The sequence below is a fragment of the Centroberyx gerrardi genome, chromosome 1, assembly GCF_048128805.1.
Source record: "Centroberyx gerrardi isolate f3 chromosome 1, fCenGer3.hap1.cur.20231027, whole genome shotgun sequence".
NCBI classification, from domain to species: Eukaryota; Metazoa; Chordata; class Actinopteri; order Beryciformes; family Berycidae; genus Centroberyx; species Centroberyx gerrardi.
This window is the reverse complement of record NC_135997.1, coordinates 31,122,815-31,147,825: the sequence shown is the minus strand read 5'-3', so window position 1 is coordinate 31,147,825 and position 25,011 is coordinate 31,122,815. Positions and strand designations below refer to the sequence as shown.

Genomic DNA, 25,011 nt, shown 5'->3' with positions numbered 1-25,011 from the left:
TTATAATTACCCAGTTATCAGCGACAGCAGCTCCCAACTCTGTGGCTCGGTGACTGCATTTACTAACAGCATCTGAGTGTTGTGTGTGTGTGTGTTTTACCTGGATGTCCAATGGACTGCTACATAGCCGGTCAGGATAGGCCTTATGCAGGTCGGCTAGTTTCTCCCAGTCTCCAGATCCTCTCTCATCATCCCTGTCGAACCACTCTGTCCACTCTGCCTCTGTGGGACACACACACACACACACACACACACACACACACACACACACACACACACACAGTGGCCCCCAGTCCAATGGTCAGACAGCCAAGCGGTAGATATTAGACTAATCTACGTCAGGGCTTTGACTTGTCTCCCATTTAGGCTGTCAGAGAGCATTTGTAGCTGAGTAATTGAAGGGCTCTCTCCTCCCATTACATCCTCCGTCTGGCTGCCACAGAGCGGGATATGCACTTGACTGTGGGCCTGAATTTTAATCTAATGCCCGACACACAGCTATCCGGATGTCTGTGTGTGTCCATAGCCGCATGCTTGAGTGTGGCTATTTCATTAAAAGAGCTACTATCTGATGTGTTACCGCGGGAAGATGAGAAGCATCTAATTGGAATCAGCTACCAAGCTGACGGTAAAGTCGGGTCGATAGCGGCAGCGTGCTCAGACAGCTGGGAATGAGGCAGACATATTGATGAGTGGATAATGTTGTGATGATAATACTACAGCTGATCAATTACAGCACGGATACCCATTAAAGAGCCCGGCTGAGTAAAGGTGCCCGCTACTCAGTAAATGTTGACCGACTGACGCAAACTTCTGTAAACATAAAGAGTAAGTTAAGCCCAAACCTAACTCTGTGTAAAGCCTGACATCTAATGGTAAAAAGCATGCTACTGAAATGGCCATCTGCTATTGGCTGATCTTTGGTGCCAAGCGATGTCACCTTCATTAGAGTACAACAGGTGGTGACATCACCTGGCACCAAAGATCAGCCAATAGCAGATGGACATTTCAGTAGCATGCTTTTTACCATTAGATGTCAGGCTTTACACTGATTTGGGTTTGGGGTTTAGTCACTCTTTAAAGGGGCATTAGGTAATCTGTGACTTCTATCGACCTCTATTGGCAACCAGCAGAAATATTAACAATATTGCAGCGCACACCCCTCCTGTCTGTCAACTTAGTTCTCAGAGCAGAATATCTTGTTCATTGTTTTTTTTTTTATAGCCAAAAATAGTTGGTAGTTGCAGTAGTTAACAATGCTTCAAAATGACAAAAGTAATAAACTACTGTGAGCGCTGTCCAGATTTGGATTTAGTTGAACTACCACTAAGCTACTGCAAAATGTAGTTAAACAAATAAACATTATCATCGTCCCCCACAAATGATGCAGGCACCCCTTGGGCCAATCAGGGACAAGATGCATCATCCCTCCAAGATTCATCAAAATCAGACCGGTGGTGCAGCAGTTATGGCCTTTCAATGTTTGGAATTTTGACTTATAATGATATCAGACCATCAGACCAATCAGTGTCATTTTTTAAAATGCAGTCATCTCTCTAAGTTTCATTAAAATCAGAGCAACGCTGCCTGAGACATCACCTGAGATATCATGTTTGACGAACCCCCCTTCCGATTTCATTACATGTAGTAAAACTTCTCCCTAACACCGGTGTGTACCTGTGTGTGTGTGTGTGTGTGTGTGTGAGGAGTGTTACCTTGCACCCACTGGCTGCTGGTGGTGATGGTGAAATGTTCCCCATAACCTGAATGAAAAACACGAGAGCTCCGGGCCTCCGAGGAAGCCTTGGTCCCTACCAACACACACACATACACACAGACACACACACACACACACACACACACACACACACACACACACACACACACACACACAAAGGGTTAGTCAAGTGCAGTGCTGTAAAATAATATCTGCATCCTGTTGGATTTTTTGCATTTTTGCACATTTTTTTCACAGTGAATTTGATCAGATGTCTTTGTGAGCGGTAGCAGATTGTAGAGAGAGAGTCGGGAAGAAAAACAAATGAGCAAAGTAGAGTGTTTCTCTCTCTTGTTTGGTGTGCAAAGGAATCGTGTAGGTCATCTTCAGGTGTGAAAAAGTAATTGCTCCCGGCCTTGTTACTAGATCCAAATTAAAGGCATAATTAGACCTCAGCACTAGAAAAGCCATGGGCCACAGCCACTGGGTATTGTGATTTTAAATTTAAAATGCTCATTTTTCCATGACTTTCCACACATATTTGGGTTTTAAATGCCTGCGTTTTTTAATTCTACAGAATCAACATGTAAATAAATACAGACACTTTCTCTACACCAGAGCATTGGTACCTCAGTGTGAGTGCTGAGGTTAACAATCGGGCCTGATTCGGGCCCGTCCTGAGGGAGGGGGCATTATCAGAACACTTTCTCTTCTCCAATTTTACTATGGAAGTCAGTGAGGAAATTGGACAGAAAAAAAAACGACTGAATAGTAGTGATGGGAGGAAGATAGTGGATTTTTTCTTTGAAACTCCAGGAGATGGAATCAACTACCATCTATAAGTGACAAAGGTTTTCCTCACTGTACTACAGAACGATGAAGCAGAAAACACCCTGCTTCCTAAAAAACCCATTAAGATTACTGGAGGGAGCTGGTATAAGTAAAAACTCTATAAGGTAGAGTGCTGATTTGACTCAAAGGCTTTCTGAAGTCTGTCAAATTCACATTGGGGAAAGGTTGGCCCAAACTAGGCCTGCTTATTATTGATTATTGATTATTCAATCAGCCATCCCTAATTAACCTTTTAACTGGGTTGAGCAAACCAGGGGGACGAATTACTTTTTCACATATGAAGACTGCATCATTAATTCCCTTGCACACGAAATGAGAAACACCAAATTTCAGTGAATTACTATTACAGGCCACAAAAAAAAAGACAAAATTCAGAGTGGAGATAGAGGCAAAAACGAAAGAAGCGATTCCTACCTTGATAGACAGCATGATCCTCCACCACAGAAGAAGTGTCACCTTTCACTCCAATGAAACTCCAAGGGTGCCTGAAGAGGAGAGAATGAGAGGCGAGAGGAAGATGGAGAGAGAGATGGAGCAGGAGATGGAGGGAAGGTGTACAAGAGGATGGAAATAAGTGAAGGACAGAGAGGGTAGACAGAGAGAGAGAGAGAGAGGTGAGAGAGAGAGAGAGAGAGAGAGAGAGAGGTGAGATGTGAGAGAGAGAGAGAGAGAGAGAGAGGTGAGATGTGAGAGAGGTGAGATGTGAGAGAGGAGGACAGAAATGGAAAAAGAGTAGCAGGGAGGTGAGGATAGATGGATAGAAGTAGAAAAAGAGGAAAAAGAGGGCATATCTACATTAGACCTACACACACACTGTATGACACTGTCAGCAACACACACACACACACACACACACACACACACACACACACACACACACAGACGGTGGCATTACCCAGGCCTGGTAATGATGTTGAAGTAGAGAGTGAGAGGCTGACAGAGCCACCCGCAGGGGGGGAGTCTGGGTAATTAAATGAGCTATCCCAGCATGCATCACTCTGGTAAAGACATGCTCACTGTTGGGGAGGAACAGGGGAGGCTGTGTGTGTGTATGTGTGTGTGTCACCACGTATGTGTGTGAAGGGAGAGTTGAGGGTTGTGCAGGGAGTCAGAAAGCCTTTGTGTGTGTGTGTGTGTCACCATGAACAGAAGCGAGGGTTCTACAGGCAGTCAGAATACCTTCATGTGTGAGTGGAGTGGAGTATGTGTGTGTGTGTGTGTGTGTCTACATCACCACATATGAGTGTGTGAAGGGACATCTCTTGTGCAGGGAGTCAGAAAACCCTTCATGTGTGTGTGTGTGTGTGTGTGTGTGTGTGTGTGCAGCAATCAGAGGCGAGCTTTGACATTGCTGTTGGGGAGATGGAGATGACGGCTCTCAGATACACGGCGTGTGACTCCTGCTCTCCGTGCTGAAGACGAACGCCGCGCCGTGCAGAAACCTCTCCTCCCGGTGAACCAGGCTGCTTCTCGACGCCCGGCCGCAGATGAAAAACACACTGCTGCAATTTCAAAACCGCATCTGTATACGTTCCCCTCGCCGACTTTAAATCACGCTCGGGGAGGTGCGTCGCCGTCTTTCTCCGCGCCTCTTGACGCTCAGTGCTGCCACCGCCTTATAAACCATATGCAAATTACATAACCGAGAATGGATCGCGGAAGGCTACGCTGCCTCATAAATTACGGCTTATTAAAATGTCTCCCGGCGCACCGCAAATAACAGAGCCTCTCTCTCCCTGATGAGGCCGGCCTGTTTGGCAACGGTGTCAGGAGGGAAGGCGACAAGAGTCATTAGCCAGTCATCCCCCATCTACTCCCTCTGTCCGCCATCAGCATTGGCCTACAATGACGGATGAAAGTGCAAAGTGGAAACGGGAATGTAAACTGTTCATTCGGATGGCGAAACCCTCTCTGTGCTCGCTGCGGTCTCCGTGGCAGCATTAAGTTTCACAACACCGGTCGGATCGCAAGGCTAACCGCGCGGGCTGCCAAGATTCACTCGCATCTTCACTTCGCACCACAACAAAGCCTCTTTTAGACGACTAGCGCGTACACACACACACAAGCGTGCGGGTTGCTATGCAAAGTCAGCCGGTCCAGCAGTCGTTACCGTACAGTATGTCGCATTCTTCGGTTTTCCCGAATAACAAACGAGCACGGTCGAGTCTTGTTTGAGGAATGCGTGAATGTGCTGTACGCTCCGAAACCCCTTGTGTCAGAAAGTTTGAGACGTCTCCGAGGGTTTTGTTATCATGGCATGATTTAGTTTCCATTTCCCATGCATTCCTGACATACTGACACACACACACACACACACACACACACACACACACACACACACACACACACACACACACACTGACAGGCCGGGCTCTTTCCACCAAACAGCCTCTGCAGAGACAGATAGAGCAACAGTAAAGCACACAGAACAGGATTAGCTGCTCCAACACTCAGCAGAACAGTGCGGGGGGGAATGCAGTGGTGTGAGTGTGTGTGTGTGTGTGTGTGTGTGTGTATGTGCATGCATGTGTGTGCATGTACATTCAGATACATATGTGTGTGTGTTTGTGTATGAGAGAGACAGAGAGAAAGGAAGAGAGACAGATAGGCAAGATGGTGTGTGTGTGTATGTGTGGGTGCTTGTTAATGTTACACATGCATGTTTGTGTGTGTGTGTGCTTGAGAAACAGAGAGAGAGGACGACAAAGAAAGAGAGAGGAAGAGAGAGACAGGTAGGCAAAGGCTGTGTGTGTGTGTGTGCGTGTGCGTGTGTGTGTGTGTGTGTGCCTGTCCATGTGCATGTGAGAGGAAGAGCGACAGGCACAGTGTGGGTGTGTGTGTGAGAGAGCGTGACAGAGAGAGACAGAAACAACAAGAGAAAGAGACTCTGTCTCAGCAGCCTATGAATCAGTGTGTGACGTTATGTTATGCTACCTACACCCAGAAAAAAGAGGGTTCTCTACAGCACCATAAAGGTCCTGTGTAGAACCTTTTGAGCATGGTGCTATAGTGGTACAAATCTACACTGCAAAAAATGTCAAGCTTGGCAAGCAATTTGATCTTGTATCCAGACTTACTGACCTTAATTCAGAATGTTTTTAGACAAATTATCTCACTGCACTGGAAGATAATTTCACTGGCTTCAAGGAATTTAAAGTGGTATTCCTTGAGCTCCTTGTTTTTTTCATTTTGTCTCCATCTTTGGTGCTCAGCGCTCATCGCTGTGGTGTTTCTGCTCTGCTCTTCCCAGAGATCACCTGTCAATCAAACAGTGTGTCCAGCACTGTGACGTCTTCCTCCTTGGATTTTCTGTTGATGCAGTCTGAGTTTCTCTTTTCTTTGTCTGTTCAGCCATGGTGGCTATCGCTGCTCATGCTGACTACCCAGTTCTTCTTCTGTTCTTCTTCCGGAAACTTTAAAGCATCACTTTTTTACAGCAAATGTAAAAGCTTTCATCAACTGACTGCAGGCTGAATCACTATTGTGTTATGTTAATCAGTGATAGAGAGTAGCAGAATGGATTTACTTATATTAAAATTTTTAAATCTAATTGGAAAATGCATGTTTGAAGAACATGTATGCTATTTTCTACATACTGCAGAGAGATAAGGATATTTATTCATATGAAAAGGTCGCAGATTATGACATTTTTCTTCCACAGGGATGTAACTCAACACAAGGGAAATTGACTTTAAACAAGTCTCTTTGTTGTTTTATGATTATTTCTTGAAAGAAGTCATATTGATATGAATCAAGTAAAATGTACAGAAATTAACAATATGGTTTGCCAGTGAGATCATTTGATTAAAAACCTCCCGAAGCTGAAAAGTCTGGATACAACATCAAGTAACTTGTCAACCTTGACACTGTTTGCAGTGTAAAGGGCCAGAACCCTTTTTGCTCAGAGTGTGGCTCTGTAGCAGGGTGTGCGAGGGCAGAGGACAGACCGCCTGTAATCTCCAGACCTAGTTTGCTTTCTACATCACTCCACCGCTGGCTGAACAGAGGATTAAACAGGTATTTCCATTATAGAGACTTACTGCAGGACTCAACAACCACTCACTGCTCCCCGCTTAACGCTGTGCAGAAGTCGGTGATGTCGTGGTAAATTAAAAAGGTGGGTAACCTATGACCTCTAGACGGCCAGATTTCCAGAAAAGCTTCATTTCAGGCTTTTCTTTCTTCATAAGAGCCTATCATCATGTAACTGTGTCTCCACAGCCCACATGTGATTTTCAAAATGTTACATTGAGAGACAGTTTATTGAAAATCATTCAGTGCCAAAAGGTTCCAAAAGGTCTTCAGAGCTGCTGGGATTAATTAGAAACAGACAACTTTATGCTATGTCTGCTAAGCATGTAGCATTTTCTCATCGATTCACTGGAATCAATTAAAAGGATGCTCCAGGCAATACAGTGTTGGAAACGTAAAAACCAATTGCCCGGGTAAAATGTGAATTCTTGGTTTGTACTGGAGGAACTGAGCAGCAGCCTTGAGTACTCATTACTTGTTTCTCATATCAAAAGTAATATTACTCTCATTATATTTCCTTTCTGTTACTCCCCCATAATTGCTTCTCTCACCTTCAAAAATCACCTGGATGACCAGCAAACCAAACAGCGCTGATGTCCAGTGTTCTTGGTTACCTTTGACAGTGTATTTGTATGCAGGTGTCAGTGGGCCTGGGTTCTTACCGAAAGCCCAGGCGGGTGGCGTGCTGGCTGCCCAGCCTGGAGAGGCTCTTCTTGGCCGAGTCCTCCAGGTTGTTGGAACCCTCGTCGTTGACCACCATGGCCAGTATGAGCCCGGGCTCAACGCCGTCCACATACTGGGCCAGGCGGCGACTCTCGTCCTTACTGCGGTACGTGTCGAACCTGTGGGGATGGAGAGAGGAGTGACTTCAATACCCAGAAATCCTGTAGGGTGACGTCAGTAAACTGCACACAGCACACGCATGTTTACCCACCCGGCCGCTCTGTGACGCTTTATACCAAAGGATAGGAGAGAGGCAAAAGAAAAGATTTCACACCAGTAAACATAGCCAGCACCAGAGTTTAAGTTGGGCAACAAGGTGACTCTACTGCATCTCAACTTGCCTAATGTAGCTGTAAACACTTTCAGCAGGTACACTAGGTACACTAATCGAGAACCAGCTGCTGTAACCCTCCATGATAGAGACCACCGAGCTGTGGGTCTGAGAAACCTGCATTAACCTGCATCGGATTGTAATCAGATGCAAAATGCAGGTATAAATCAAATCCAGGTATAAATCAAACCAAAACACACTGACAATCCGAACACCCAAACCACCTCCAGACGAGGTCAGAGATGCTATTGGCCCGATCAACAACAGATGCAATACGCATCATCATTCACAAATAGCAACTACGTAAATGGTAATAAATTAATTAGCACACAGATCCAACCAGGAAAAAAAAACTGCAAATAGTAACATACTTCAGGATACTGGTGGATGGGGAAAAGCGAGACGAGGTGTTTACTGTTTTAAAGGATGTAATTATTGTGAGGGGAAGTGAAGTACACAGTTTCATTTGCATAAGGGAGGTATCAGGTATGTCAGGTAAAAATGTAATCCAGCTAAATCGCATCTACACCCATCCAGATACAAGAAGCATATTAACGGCAGGTCGAAAAGAGAGTCTGAGATGCTCCTCTGTGACCTCTTCCATCAAAATGGTGTTTTCACCCACAGGATTGCCTCTAATATGATGAAGTAAACCCTCAACACTGTTAAAAAGCCCAGGAGGGAGGCCGTCTGATAGGATTGACACCGGGCTCCGACAATCAGTCCACACTTACAGCTGTTCATTTTGCTCATTGGGGGAATTGGGTCATTGCAGCAGCAGAGAATAGGATATAGATAAGAATAAAACAAATAGAAAGTGCTGTAGATAATGCAATAATTAACTACAACAACAAAACCTACTGAGAATAACACAACAAACAAAGATGGAGGTACTATGTACAGAAATATGTGCAGAACATGCAGATACACATACCGCTTAGCCACTGAATGCACATGCCAGTTCAAAGCAGTCATGTAAAAAGACATAAAACATATGGAGTGAACCTCGTTGAAAGATGCCTCATAAACGACTGCAGAAACAGATGAAATTTTGAGTGATTACAAGTGACGACTGCCTGAAAAATGCAAGTCAAAATAGCTTACAAAGATGTGAGAGAGTGAGGTCAAATCTAAGTACAAGAATTTGAACTAAATGCCAAAGACACCAGCTAGTGAAACATTGCCCCACTTTGAAACAATATTTACTGTGTTTATCCATCTATAATTGTTCTTTAATTGTTCTGTAATCGCTCTTTGCAGTTGGCTCAGCCTGTATATTAAATGTGTCTTAACGTATTAAACATTGTTTATGGTTGTCATTGCTAAATCAGACAAAGTGTTGATAGATGGCGCAGGACGGAGACAGTAAATTAAAGAGATAGGACGCATTCCAGTGCTCAAACCTCCTCCTTCCTCAGAATTACCCAATCGTCTATTTACTATTATATACGTCAAATTATCTGACCTCCATTTGGCATGAAAGCAAGACAGATGATTCATTACGAAGGGATATTAAAGATGATATTAATTTCTAAATGTAATATCCCTTGATGAAACAAAGCCAGAGCCATTAGAAGTCTATTTGTTGCTTTCATTTTAACCCTGCGGTTAGACAGCGCTCTGCTATGAGACGCAACCTCTTGGCCGGCCGCCACATCATTTTTATGGTCTAATTAGAGTCTCTTTATTTTCCAGCAGCCTCTACCGCTGAGGCGCCATCCATAACGTCCCGTACCTGTCATCCTGGAGCACCTCTCCGGTCTTGGGGTCGATGACGTGGACGATGATGCCCCGGTTGCCCCAGCCCCTCTGGAACAGGTAGCTGTTCTGGTTGCTCTCTCCGGGGTGGAGGGTCTTGTTGAGGAAAGTCCACGACAGCTTCCTCGCCCCGTGGATCTCCAGGCTCCCTCCCGTCCCCACGCCCAGGTACTTCCGGCCGAAGTAGCTGTGCTCTGGGTCGCTGTCGTCCGATCTGAGGACAGCGACGTGTGGAGAAATTTAAAGACAGGTTGTTCTGGAAATTCCTCATGCAAATTTTTTTCATGTCCAGGACCCCCAAGTAGACAGCAGGCTTTAGACCACAAACCCCCATTTGATAGAGTTTTATTGTCCCTCATCTGAGAAGAGCTTTATTGTCTGTCTCTACTGTAGGTGGAGACAGTCAAACCTCAGATCAGAATAGTCACTCTTGGTCAGGTTACAGTGAAAGTAAACTATTTCTCATCTTGCTAGGGACCCCTGGAACCCCCTCAAGGACCCCTGGAGATCCCTGGAACCCAGTTTGGGAACCACTGCCCTACTTCATCAATGCCACATAATGACGAGGAATGGCTCTGATCTGAGCTGGACCTATGGACTCCATTAGGGTTATAACGTAATGCTGAATTCACTCTGTTGATGCATGATAGTAGGTTTATGATACATTATTGTTACAATATCTAATCTGTGGAGAGTGCCTCAAAGGACTAATATATAATGCAACATATCCATGCATACTTGTGTGGAATCTGATCAAAATATCTTATTAGAATCAGTTCAGGTTAACAGCTTCCCATAGACAACAACTGTAGTACTGATCAATTCTATAATAAATATGTAATCAATCAAACTGCATCATACCCATCATATCAGAGGCGGACCACACTGACTGGACCAGATCAGATTTTTAATAAAAGGACAATTTCGGCTCAATATATTAGCAAACTTTAGCCAAAGTTATTACAAAGTTACATACACACATATTCCTCATGTACTGTACCTTCCAAATAAGGAAATGGTGAGGTTGCCTTTATATGGACAGTCTGGGCTTCCAATGTGCAGCTCCCCTTTGTTTCCAATCAGAATGTGTTTGGTTCGAAGCAGGATGGGCCGGTTGGTGTCAGCAATCACCAGCTTTCCTACAGGGGTGTGAGGGAGAGAGAAAGAGTGAGAGAGAGAGAGAGAGAGAGAAGGAGAGAGAGAGAGAGAGAGAAAGAGAGAGAGAGAGAGAGAGAGAGAGTGATGAAGCCTCCTGGCAGGTCTTTCATGCCCCAATGCCCTCAGACACCTCCTGTCTTCCTACCATTTATGGCCCTGGGCTCGGGCTGTCCACACACACACACACACGCACACACACACACGCACATGCACACATACACACACAAACACAGCAGTGGGCCTAACATCTCCCTTACCAGGTCTGCAATCCAATAATTCCGGTTAAACAGTGAAGCGGATAAGAAATGGCTGCTTTGATTCTAATGGCTCTTGGACATCAAAGACACAACTTTGAAACATTGTTATAATAAAGACTGTGGCTTCTTATATTTCTTCCACCTTCTTATATTTATTCCAAACAAATAGACTAGCAAAAGGTACATTTATTTAAATAAAAACGTTGCGTGTTATTACTTGACGTAATCACCTTTTTCAACCTCTATTGACGACCAGTAGGAATTGCAACAACATTAATAGAACTGATCTCCTTGTACACAAGTCCCTGGATCGCCCCCCCACCCTTCCCATCCCCTTGAGTTATGTTGGCCTGTAATTGACACAAATAATAAAGGATTGGGAGTATCTTGGGAGTTTTTGTTCCATAACAGAGTACGGGCCAGAAAGTGAGCTTCGAAAGACATAAATCTCAGCAGCTGGCCAAGTCATGATGAGTCATTGGAATTGATCAACAATCCTATCAACCCATCGCAGATATATTATGGTATGGGGCAATAAAGAATCATACTTATTTTCTCTTTAACACTAGAACCGCCAAGGGGTCATTTTTACCCCCCTTGCGTTTTCAAATGCATGTAACTCTGTTAAAATAAAACCCCTACATCTCTCAGTTCATGACTTTTCCTAAAATGGGTTTATTAATCATCTAGTGAATTATGGGGGGTGTGGGATAAAAAGAAAAAAAATTATGATCATTTATACCTAGAACCGCCGAGGGGTCATTTTTACCCCCTCATAGAAACAGCTGTATAATGCCGCGCTCAACATTCGCGCCACGCCCAGTTGCCTAGCAACGCCCATTGTTTAGTCAAGACGTCTTTTTGGCTTACAGTAGGCTACCTAGCTTAGCAAAAACAAGACATGGACGGTGACAAAAGAAGAAAGATGAATGTCCAAGAGGCACTGAAAATGCTTCAGGACATGAGTGAGGGAGAATCTGATGGGGGAGAGATGATTGACCCTTCATTTTCACCTGATGAATCATCTTGATCTGAGGAGGAGTACGAGCCTCCACCCCGTAAAAAAAAAAGGCTTCTGGTGACAGGTAGGCTCCGAGCGCTGTTTCTTTATTCCCAGTAGCATAACTAAAACAACACGTTATTATCCAAAATTCGTTTTTAACTTTTACTTAATGTTCTTCTTCTACAATAATTAAATTGTTTAAATGTGTTAATTATTTTGTTGTTTGTTTGTTGTAGCCTACAGTTTATTGATGAATTTTAAAATGTAGCCTATTTTAAAATGCGCCTTTTTTCAATCTGTAATGAAATAAAGCAATTGTAAAATGAATAAACCCCATAAACTGAATTTTAATTAGTTATTTTGTCAAGTCTTACTTAGTATTTAAAAAAATAGATGAAAATGAACAACTTAACTGCTTCAAGAAATGACATCTTTGCGATTGCTGACGCTGTTGCGGCAGGGGGTAAAAATGACCCCCTGGCGGTTCTAGGGGGTACTGGAATGTTGTTCCAGTGTTAAACACAGAGCTACAAAACCAAATACATTACAAATGGATGAAAAAATGAATGCACTGATAGATGGATGAATGGATATCTGACGCACAACTAAGGGTATTTCAAAGACCAAACATATGAACGTGAGAGTATTGATCCACCTGTCCAGGGTGTTTCAATGCCTTCCGCCCAATGCATGCTGGGATAGGCACCAGGCCTTTCCCACTCTGAAAAGGAATAAGCGGGTAGAGAAAATGAAAGAGTAATGAATTTATCCAGGTTACCTCCATTGAGGATCTCGATGGAGTGGACAGTGGCTGAAGATGTGAGGAGGACCTTCCTGCCATAGCCGATGGTGACGCGGTGGTCCTCACTGTGGCCGGGCGTCCATGGCTGCAGTCCTGGCTCCTTATCTGGACACACTGGGAGAGACAGGAAAACAAAACCAATTGGTAGTACAGAAACACAAACAATTAGCCACAAGATGTCCATTCGCTGAGAACCTGAATGAGAGTTGAGACGACGTCTGTACTCGTCCATGGCTGCTGCATCGTTTTGTGACCTAAATATCTTTCTGATATCAGTTCAAAACAGTTTCCAGATCACATTGTGAAAATTTTGTGCTCATTTGGGTTGACGTTGAACTTGGCCACCTCCTGCACATCGTTGTCTGTCAAATACTTGCTGGGTTGTTGGTCAACAAGGAAAAGGTGGCTGCAACTGCGCTTTTGGACTAAGTCGCCTCTTAGTTGTCAGTCACATACAGTGGATTTGCATCGCGGCTATTGCTGCAGTGCCAATAGTGCCACAAACCGGCTTCACTCAACCAGTAAGACAGCGTTGTGGTTTCTAGCAGTCAAACGCAGAGAATCCAAAACCTCTTGAAAAACAAATCTCTGATTGATCAATGGTAAACGTCAAGTTTTGGTGTCAGTCACTCAAAAAGAGCAAAGGCTTCTTTCTAGACTCAACATTTTACACCAGTGTTCAATAGTCATACAGGGAGAAATCCATCATAGAAGAAGCAGAGATACTAATTTCTCCACCGACAGTAGCCTCAATAGACCAGAATGCAACACAGCCACAAGACATGCTGTGTTTTTAGTAAGGGATGCGACCGCAATCATAGACATGCCCCAATGTTCATGAACTAGTTGGCTACATAGCGATATTCATATGCCCATAAGTTATAAGAAATCACTAACTGAAGTAGAAGTATTTGAGTAAGGTTGATGTGGCTACACCAGAAAAGTAAATTACACACAAAATAACATCACAGTTTGATGATATGTAACAGTGTAAGAGGATCCAAGGGTCATTTTTTCCATACACAGCTTCGTCAATTATTTTGTTCTCCAGCAGTAGCTGATTTTTTTTCATTCCTTCACTACTCTGTATCCCGCTCAGCTTTCCAACTATCTAAATTAGGATAAAATCGTGTGCAAGGATATTGGATTGCCCAGTCAGGAGTAAGAGTGACTGATAAACCCATTTAGTTTGTGTCCATTATTGTCAGGATACCGGCGAGGCGCTGTGTATAACTGTCCAACCTGCCCAATAGGGTTTCAGTCTATCGCTCTCCGGTGTATGTGGTGGTTACCTCATCTCCCTGCCGCTTAATGGATCTATCAATGTCATTGACTGGCCAGGGACCCAAATTGTCAAGTAGATTTCCCAGAGGGCTAACACAGATTGATAGGTGGCGAGGTGCAATCAACTGGTTTCTGCTTTGTGTGTATGAGGGTTGTTTGTCTGTGGAGGACTCAGCTTGTGTGTAGGTGTGTGTGTGTGTCCTTGCCAAGGCTCTAGTCTAGCCATGATGCTATTCCCCACTTTAACAAGTCATTTAATCTAGCATTGAGACCTAGAATCTTGTTTTTCTTAAAACAAGTGAAAAGAAATCTGCCAATAGGGTGAGATCATTTCGTTTCCAAAGAAAATCTATTTGTTTCAAGGATTTTTCTTAGTTTCATAGCTTCTTGATTCTAGTGGAGTGATCTGCGCTTTCAAGAGACTGACAGTTTGTTTCTGGAAAACTGCTGAAACAAATGAAACCACATTGGAAACAAGTGAAGTTGTCTCATGGCTATTGTCAGAATGTATAGCTCGTTTTTAGAAAAATACGATTTTAACACAGAATATGAGGCGAAATAACTTCAGCTATTCATGTTTTTTTATTCATATTTTGATGGATGCTTCATATGACATTTAGCTGTGATATCATAAATACATCTTCACTACTCAAAGCCAACTTTCCAGAGGCTTTAAGATGATACATGATACTGTTCTAACAGATATTTTGTTCCATTTCTCCAACCAGACACACCTATAATAATAATAATAATAGCTGCAGTGTGTGTGTGTGTGTGTGTGTGTGTGTGTGTGTGATGTGGAAAAAGAAGCTGAGTGTGTATGCAGGGAGGAGTCAAAGGATCTGGTCAGTGTAATGATGACCACCTCTTCCTCTTGCAGACTCCAACACACACACACACACACACACACACACACACACACACACACTTTCCCAGTGGCTGAAGTCCTCTGGAGATCGTTGCCAGTTACAGGAGCGTTTGGCAGCCGGTGAGTGGAAACGCTGAACCTGCTGCTTTACTTTGCTTTTCCAACTTTTTTCCCTTAATCTAACAACACAATGAACTGCGCCTGAACTCAATCACAAAACTGTCAACACAGGTGAGTTAAGCGGAATTATACCGCAAAAATAGTTGGGGGGGGGAAAATAAAGACTTCAAAGCATCACTCCTGGTCTCTTTCTGTTTCCAATTACTGGTGAAGACAGGACAATAATGGACTGTAACACAGCGATGATCTTTTAAGGAGGCTGATGAGAGCTGTTGTGTTATTTGCCAGCGCCACCAGCGTTTGTGCTGCTGCTGCGTGTGCCAGCTGGAGATAGGACTTTTAATAGGCTTGTTCTGGGTAGACCAGTCCAAATACACTGGACCTCGCACTTCTGTCCTTATGCGACCGTCTGCTGACTAAAGAAAGCCGTATACTTACAAGGCAGTGAATAGAAACACAGTTGAACACGTTGCTGTATACAAATTTGTATACTGTTTGCTTAGCTACCATGACGTACGGAAATTGGAAATACTGCCGACAAAAACTCAGAGAACAACAACAAAGGCAGCTGAGGGAAAATGAGGATTTAGAAGCTGTTTGATCGGTCACGAAGGTGCAGAAATCCTCCAACAAGTTCCACCAGATGTTAGCATGGAGATGGAAACAAAAAGAGCAATGAACCGGAAAAGGAAATGTGGACGCTTTTCCATGAGGCGACACAACCAGTCACCTGATATTCTAGACCAGTGGTTCTCAACGTGGGGTCCAGGGACCACTAGGGGTCCTTGAGGGTGTTCCAGGGGGTCCCCAGGAAGTTGATGAATTGTTAAACTTGTAAACCAATTGTAATTTGACCTGACGAAGATCCATCATGGATCGAAACGTTGTCATGAAATAAAGAGTTAAAGATTACTTCGGTGTGCGGGTTCTACTTCTCAACAGAATTGTTAAACTTGCCCATTATTTCATTTACAAGAAGTGAACACAATTAGAGAATGTAGAAGAATGACTGTTTTGATCATAGTTTCACTGTTATCTCTCTACCTACAATACAGATAGTCATGGAATTCTGGACAAAATCATATCTAACAATAAAAATCTTGACAGATTTGGGTCCAAGAGACGACATCTCATCAAATGGGGGTCTGTGGCCCTAATGTGGACTAAATTAGGGGTCCTTGATATGAAAAAGGTTGAGAATCACTGTTCTAGACCAATCACAGGAGGCTGCAGAGCAAATGCAGCCAATGCAGCACTTTTTGTTTTCTCTACAAACATCTTTTTGTTCATATGAACTCGCTGAAATTAGTTTCTGCAGCAGCTATACCGTGACCTTAAGCCTCATTCAGATGGGGAAGAAATGAGTTGAAAGCACACACTGCATCAACAAATCAGTCATTTAGTCTGGTAATGAGTTGGAACGCGCTTATTTGCTCTATTTTTCACACAGTGTTTGCACATTTTCATTTATACATCTCTACTTAATATGTCTGCGTGTTGGAGTCGTCGGTCTGTTTATATCACTCTCATTTGCTTTATTCTTATTTATATCCTCTTCTTCTTTGATGTGTTTTATTACTATTTGCTGCTGCAACGGCCCAATTTCCCCATGATAGGGATCATTAGAGTTTCATCTAATATAATTGCAAAGCAAATCAACAAAGATGGCGAGCGTGCATAGGACTGCAACTAGCCACAGTACTAGTGACCCTAAGGCAAGCATGAAGAACCAATAGTTAAATCATTTAAAACATTTATGCAAAAATCTTCTCTTCATGCACCTACAGTATGCTTGACTAACCCTTCTGTATTTGCAAAAAATATCCATATCAACAATTTGTTTCACAAATTTTCTTGATAGTAGTAGAGCGATCTGTCTTATTCTGCCTTGTGTCCCGATATGTGACACTTTTTCCCTAGTATAATTCCTGAAACAAGTGAAATTGCATTGGATACAAGGGGAATTATCTTTCCATACTGGCAGAGTTTGCCACTTGTCTGAAGAAAAATCAAATTCTAAGGCTGACTATGAGACTAAATGACTTATTAAGGTGGAGATTTCTGACGAGGAGCGCACTAGAGAGCATAGACCTAGAATCAGACTGTGAAATTGACACTTGGCAACAACGTGAAAAAGTGAAATAAGATCAGACAAGATGGAACTTTAATGATGCCCGTGGGGGAAACTGAGGAATGACCAAATGATGCCAAATCAAAGGTGAACTTCATGGGTCAGTGTCTACTGGCCCAGGGTCAGCAGACAGTGTCAACTACATTTCCAAGTGTAATGCAGCGCTAAATGTCAAGTGGCATAACATCACCATTATGAATATGGACACAGACAGCTTTCCAACATGCTCCCTTTGGTTTTATAATCCATATCACTTTATCACTCTATGAACATTAAAGTGGTAATCTGCCAGTTCCTCATTTTTTGTTTATTTTGTCTCCATCTTTGGTGCTAAGCGCTCATTTTGTTTTTCATGTGTCGTCTTTTTCCTTGGATTTTCTGTTGATGCAGTTTGAGTTTCTCTTTTCTGTGTCTGTTCAGCCATGGTGGCTATCGCTGCTCATGCTAACTACCCAGTTCTTCTCCTTCTGTTTATCCCAAACAAACTGGAAACAAAACGCATCACTTCCTGTGCACCAGAGGATTTTTCCTGGTAAAGAGCTACCAGACACCAGGTGTTTATGCCGCATTCATGTCATATCAAAAGAGGCAGAAGAACAGAATCACATCTTATCGCCACAAGTTGAAAGTTTTGACGTGTTTAACTTGTTTGAATGCCCACAATTGTTGTCGTTAACAAGTCACTTTAAAATCAACTCTAACTTTCATAAGTAGAGTTGATTGTATAAGTGTGAATATAACTGATAATTTAGATTTTTATTACCTGACTGTCAACATCGGTGGATCCGCTGCCATGTTTGCTGGCTGTGTTGACACACTTCTGCAATTTGTGACACCAAGTGGGAGATATCGGAGCCTACAAATAATTCCAACATGTCATACTTATAATTACAACTTGGAGGCTGATGCGAATGTTTTTCCCCAGTCAGCGGCTCGTATTTATGACATGAAAGTGGCGTAAGAATAACAAATATAAAAGCTTAAAACCCGGGCATGAGTTGAATGACTATTGTGTTATATAACTGGCCATAGAGAGCAGCAAAATGGAACATTTATTTACATGAAAATGTCACAGATTATTACTTTTAATTTTTCGTCTGTGTTATCGTGATGTGGAAGCACGCCCCTGTGTTTGAGGGTCTCATTGAGATGCAGCCCCTTGACTCAATGCCCAATAAAAAGCCAATCTGGCTGAGACAAAGCAGCTCTCCTGGTTGTGATTAGAAAGATTCACTTACAGCCTGTAAAGTCTCTGTTTGCATTTGCAATAAAGCTGCAATAAAAAGAGCCAGTGAGAGAGAGAGAGTGAGAGAGAGAGAGAGAGAGAGAGAGAGAGAGAGAGAGAGAGAGAAGTACAGATATGTAGAGTTTACAGTGGAAGAGCTTCTCCAATGCCTTGAGGTCTATTCTTACACACACACACACACATACACACACACACACACACACGCACACACACACACACACACACACACACACGCACACACACACACTCAGCAGACAGATCACACTCTGGCCAGCATCAGTTGTGGCCTTGGTTGGCCAGATGCCTGTTGGCAAGGCTGGCAGGGAAAGCATTCTCACTTTCCCACATGACAGACAGACAAACACAAGCCTTCAGTGTGTGTGTGTGTGTGCAGCCATGAGTGTGTGTATTGACTGTATCCACGTGCATGTGTGTGTATGTGTGTGTGTACGTGCTTATTTTGTGTGCACGTGTGTATGCATGCATGTATGTATGTATGTATGTATGCATTTTATGTGGTTATTTATGTTTGTACACATGTGTACTTGTACTTGTTTGTTCTTTGTGTGCATATGAGTACATATGTATGTATGTGCAAATGTACATGTGTGTATGTGTGTGTGAATGCATATATGTATGTATGTATGTGCGTATTTTGTGTGCACATGTACAAGCGTATATATATATATATATATATATGTACTTGTGTGTATGTATGTATGTGTGTGTATTTATGTGCATGTGTGTGCTTTGAGTGCACATGTATATACAGTATGTATGCATGTACTTTAAATGTGTGTCCTGTATGTTCATACAGTATGTGCATATGTGTGTGTATGTATTTTGTGTGCAGGTGCATGTGTGTGTATGTGTGTGTGTGTGTGTGTGTGTTTTGACCCGAAGGGTTGGTCTGAGGATACAGGTTCAGTCTGAGTCCCTGAATGACCCAGTACTTCAATTCAGTCCAGTGAAGGCCGGAAAGCAAAAAACATCCATCACCCACTCTCTCTCTCTGTCTCTTTGTCTCTCTCTCTCTCTCTCTCTCTCTCTCTCTCTCTCTCTCTCTCTCTCTCTCTGGGGGAAATTAATTTGATGCAGGTGTAATATACCTCAACACCTCTTCAGCCATAAATCCATAAGCTGATCAGAGAACTCTTTTGATGCCGTAGGTGATTACAGCCCACCTCTATCACCATAAACCATCTGTATTATAAGACTCAATAATAATAGATACAACTGCCCAAATGTAGCAGCTCTCTCTCTCTCTCTCTCTCTCTCTCTCTCTCTCTCTCTCTCTCTCTCTCTCTCTCTCTCTCTCTCTCTCTCTCTCTCGTTATTTATTTCCCAGTACATTCCCGCTTGTTATACAGTCCTATTCCTTATGTACCTAAAAGTACACAACCTATAGGCTATTTAGCTATGAATGTTTATTTAGAACTTAGTCTGTAGATAATGAAACTACAATGCATTATTCTAACAACTAGACTTTGTTTTTACTGCATCCATATTGTGTGAGTGCCATTTTGTATACTGGCTTCTTGGTTAACGCATTTGCAATAATTTACCTGAGGAAGATTAATGGTGCACTTATGCCTGTTGTCATCTCCTCGTATACTGATGAATAACTAGGATTAGAGATGCTAATATGCAGGAGGTGGGCAAAATAATGGAAACGCTTATTATATACAAATATTTTATATTTTATGTGGCCAGCCTTTGCCTTCAGAACAGCTTCAGTCCTCCTTGTCTTGCTGTCATCCTTTCATCCTGAACTGTGTGTAGTGGATATTGAAGCTTTCCTCAAGAAGGAAAGCCTCCAGGTCTTTGAGGGATGAAGGAGGTGGAAATCTACTTCCCATAAAGGTTCAATGATGTTTAGATCTGCTGACTGGAGAGGCCATGGAAGGAGTCTGACTTCATCCTGCTGTTCATGAAATCAGCAGTGTGTATGAAGGCATTATTGTCTCGGAATATGGGATCATCATGAGGGAACAGTGTTTGCACCCTAGGGTGCTCCTGGTACTGAAAAATGGTGTCATATTCCTTGGCCGTTACATGATCATGCAGATCAATCATCAGACTTAATGACTCCCAATAAATGATGCTATATCATTACAGATCCACAATCATGGTTAACAGTCTGCAACAGAGATTGTGGGGTAAAAGCATCCTTTGGCTTTCTCCAAATGTAAACAATCTGGATGGAAGACACAACAACTGTGCTGACAAGAATGCTGCTCTGCTTCCTCAGAGCAAACCATGGAGGGACAACAGCTGTCCACCACTGACTAGCAGTGAGGAGGGACTGTAACCCATAAAATGCATCATTTTGATTGGTGATTGGATTGGTGATTGGCCAATCGCAATGTTAAAGTAGTTAGTCAAAGATTGATTACTCTCATCAGCATCAGCACCGCCAACTGAAATCTGGGAGAAGGCAAATCTGCCCATAAATGGAGGAGATAGCCAATCAGATGATCGCCTTATTGAATACAAAAAATTTAGAGTTTAACAAAACTTACTTACGTACTAATTAGATACTACTCAATAAACCAAAGAAAGCAAAAATACATATACATATAATAAATACATATACAATGATTTGATAGTGCTGGTATATAGGGGGTTAAGTGTACCACACCTTGCACCATGGGAAAATAATGGTGTTCAGTCAACCATTTCTTAGAAAATAAATCAATAGATCAATAAAAAAAAAAACGTCCACCAAAGAACTCACCTGCCTGGATGCTGGGCAGCAGCAAAGCTGCCAGAAACAGAGCACATGTCTTCATCTCCTACGGCCCACGACTGACCGACTTCTCACCCGAGACCTTCAAAGGTTGCTGCAGACCGGTCCTCCGAGTGGGCTTCAGGGGGGGCGCAGAGAGGTGAGAGCCAAGTTCACAGTGGGAGGCGACCAAAGGCACCTGGAACATCACAGTGAAATGCAGAAGTCAGCCCATTAATTCATTTTTTTTACTTTTCACTCAGCAACACATGTACAAATGGGGGTTTCAAAGGACCTGTCACATTACTGGACAGCAGTGGAACATCAGCGGAGTCATTCGGGACAGAATCAATTGTTGTCGGTTTCAGTTTTATCTTCAAAGAGATTATGAGAGTGCTTCCTCCTACTGTACGTCTTTACCATTTTCATGGGATCAAAGAAACCCACACATGGGCAAAGGGAGATGCAAGCCTAAAATAGTAACACCTCAATGGTTTAGTCAAGATGCATAAGATTGTTAAGTAAAGAGGAGATGAACCTGTATGGACATGCAGCCCAGCACTAATTCTCTGTCTTTATTTTGATTATAAGGCTTACAGGGCTTAGTTCTCTATTCAAGCAAGAGTCTCGGCTGACGTAACAAGGGTTAGTCCCGATATATGGGGCTGATATTAGCTTTTTTATTAAATATCAGATATCAGTCAGTCAGTGTTACCAACTCTCTTCTAAGGAAAGTAGCTATTGGCTCCTCAAAAACTTGCTAGAAGTCACCAGATGACATCACACACTCATTTGCAAATCAATCAAGAACAATAACCAAGTAGCGCAAATGTATGTGCATCAGCCATACAGGTTTGTCACCAAATGCTTTGGGAGTCAACACATTAACATTGCTCCCCATGGTCTGAAAAAATAGCTACATTTGTTGCCAATTACTTTTGAGAAATAAAGTAACCAAGAGGGTTGGAAAAGTCGCTAGTGACAAAGTTGCCAAGTTGGCAACAGTGGATGGAGGTTCCTGCCAGACCACAGTTACAAAAACATATAGATTTCCTGGCATGTTAAACATGCTATGAAATCTGATTTGCACATTCTATTTACTCATTGAATTATGTTTATTGTAAATGTATTCACCATTTAAAGGCAGTAATGTATCCCAGAGTTTCCCCTACCATTGAACAGGTGGGTTCGGTCATCCTGCCTTAAAGAGCTGCTAACACTAAAAGAATTAGTCTGGGTTTCAGTGGAGAGTTTTAGTGTCCCATGATGGTCTAAATGCTGTTTCAGAGGCTTTTCCACCCTGAGAAAAGTCACAGGGGGAAACGCTGAATCGTTGTAATTTCTTGGCATGGAAATGGCCAACTTTAAAGATACTGAATATCAACAAAATATTGGGCATTGGTAGCTTCAGTTGAAAAATCGGCCTTCAAAAACCCATATCAGTCAAACCCTAAAAACTGTGCAGCATTCCAGTGCTGGCTTTGATTAGATGTAATTGGCTCATGCTGCAATGTGGAAATTTAGCACTAAATAGCTCAGCGAGAGAGGCTGTAAGCAAGGAACACTATAGTAATTAATCATCGTTTATTTTATCATTTAATTAGTTAGGTATTGGGCCATGGGTGACAGAGTTAGTGGGATTTACTCAGTGCGGGCTGCTGTAGTACAAAGGCCCATTTACCGTGCATGTGCAGCTACACTGTTCAGACCAGTGCAGACTTAATGAGCCAGACACAGCCTTATATTTCATCCAGTTTGTTTGCTATACTTCATGGAGCTAATGTTGCTTCTCCCTCTCTCATTCTCCCCAGCACACCCCATCTCTGTCCAGCTGTTACCTTCCCCACTGTTTGTGAATGCAAGTGTGTATGTGCTGTGCGTGTGTGTGTGTGTGTGTGTGTGTGTGTCTGTGTGTGTGTGTGTGTGCAGGTCACAGCTGTATAGTCATTGGTAAACATTCCTCCCAGGTAATCTTCTGTGTGTATTGGAATCATATGATTATCTCGTCTACCAGCAAATTAATCCCTGTGCTGCAGCAGCAAAAAAAAAAAAACATTAAAAAAAAATTTAAAAACAGATTAAATTTCTTCTTGCCAGCAAAGTGTCCATGTTAAGTTTCCACCATGTTACCATACATGTGTCTCCTGCAGTGAAAGGGCTGCTCACAGATAGATGTCATGAGCTTAGCACCAAAATTGCCATTCTGGACAAATTTCAAAGATTGTGGTGCGCAGGGAAAGCGTCTGAGAAACACCACACTTTTTTAATCCGGTTTCTACATTTAAAGGGGAACCTGCTGGTTCAGTGGGCTAAGGCCAGTGGTTGTCAAAGTGGGGTTCGGGGACAGCCAGGGGTCCTTGAGGGGGTCCCAACACGGTCCACAGTGTAGACAGTTATACAAGTCAATACTAAATATTTGTGGGTCTGTGACATGGAGACTTTTGTGGTCCCCTGGCTAAACCACACACATGTGCACTCAATTGTTTCATCCTCCCGCTCTCCCATCTTTCTTGTCACACTCCTCTCTAAAATGGCCATTGCATCTTGTATTGGATGAAGCAATCGTGGCTAAATCTTGCACAAACCCTGCAGTGTGCATTTACCCTTGTGAATGACATTAGGTGCAAATGAGAGGCACGAGAACAGTCTTGTCTGCCAGTGTTTATTTCATAAAAAACATGACCCAGCCGTCTGCACGAATACACAGAAGAATCTCACTGAACAGTCCATCTCCTTTGGTCTTCCTATGAATGAATGGATACAGCAATTGGTCCACAGACAGGAAAATTGTGATCATCATTTCCTCATCAGTGCCTCAATATGGCAATGCGACAGCAGCGTCCTGTATAGTGGTCCTGTAAGAAAGAACAACAACTGTCAGTCAGTCCCTCCACAATTTCACTTGAGTTTTTTTGTGTTTATTGTGACCAAAAATGGCTGATTGTGCAGCGGCTTTTGTCAACAACTATTGTGATGCAATTTGTGGCATTTAGGCGGTTTGGCATTACAGTTGTGGAAAATGGTAAAAATTGCAAGTCAAGAAAAAAAATGGTACTAAAATGAGAAACACACAGAAACTACTAGAAATACTTTAGTGCCCCTTCTAGCTTGGGCTGAAATACTCTGCTTAAGATTCCAGTCTTAATGAATAAACCTTCAACTCAACATCAGCATGATAAGCCCCAATTAAAATCACTCCATTTAAATATGTTTCATGATTATAAAGTGCTCATTTATGTTTGAGGTAGATTTGTTGTTGTTGTCACTGACAGTATGCAAACCAAAGGCTCAGGATGAATGGAAACTATAATGCAGATTAAATGAAAAGTGAATAAAATGAAACTACAAGTCATTGTTGTCTGAATCTTCCATCTGCCTCTAAAGCTCCACTGCTGAGTTGTTGCTTGTAGTAGAAGAAGACCAAGGTAGAGAGTTTGTTGACTTCTGGTTTGATTGGACCATTTTATGCAAAAAGTGTGACGATTGACCAACATTACAAGCACTGTGCTGATTTGGCTATTTCATACTGAAAGATTCTCACCCATATTGCAGGGATTAGTTGAGTTATTGCGATCATACAATTGCAAATTCCTGCAAAGACTTTTTTTTTTGAGTGACACACATTGTTGGTGTGTAAGTAGTTCTCTGGGTGAGAGAACGAGAGAGTGAGAGAGATCATAGGGCTTATCAAAGTACCAGCGCTTGTATTCCCATTGATGCATTATGAGTGTGATTGTCTCATGAGGAGGCTCACATGGTTCTTTTTCAGGGCCAAAAGGCTCCTGACTTGGCAGTGAAAGCAGGCTAAATGTGTGTGTTGCTGGCTCGCTGACTGCAATGCTGCCTCAGAGGAATTTACTACACTTCAAAAAAAAAATCAACAGTGTTAATTTGATCATTGTTGCAAACCACGGGTCTTAAAGGGAAAATCCACCCTAAAACACTTTAACACTATTAAAAAAAAACAGTTAGTGGTGATGTAGCTTGCATTTCTGGGTTCA

The 25,011-nt window shown here is 42.6% G+C and overlaps 1 protein-coding gene across 1 annotated transcript in view; it reads right to left on the bottom strand.

Annotated features, from left to right (window-relative positions):
- cemip (cell migration inducing hyaluronidase 1) overlaps positions 1-25,011 on the bottom strand; it is a 128,780-nt gene that overhangs the window by 50,623 nt on the left and 53,146 nt on the right. The window contains exons 2-9 of the mRNA XM_071920845.2: positions 21,020-21,209; positions 12,610-12,747; positions 10,414-10,552; positions 9,391-9,627; positions 7,264-7,443; positions 2,984-3,054; positions 1,716-1,811; positions 101-222 (exon numbers count right to left, since the gene is read on the bottom strand). Of these exons, the coding sequence (XP_071776946.2) occupies positions 101-222; positions 1,716-1,811; positions 2,984-3,054; positions 7,264-7,443; positions 9,391-9,627; positions 10,414-10,552; positions 12,610-12,747; positions 21,020-21,074 (1,038 nt within the window). The 5' untranslated portion in view covers positions 21,075-21,209. The remainder of the gene's footprint in view (positions 1-100; positions 223-1,715; positions 1,812-2,983; positions 3,055-7,263; positions 7,444-9,390; positions 9,628-10,413; positions 10,553-12,609; positions 12,748-21,019; positions 21,210-25,011) is intronic.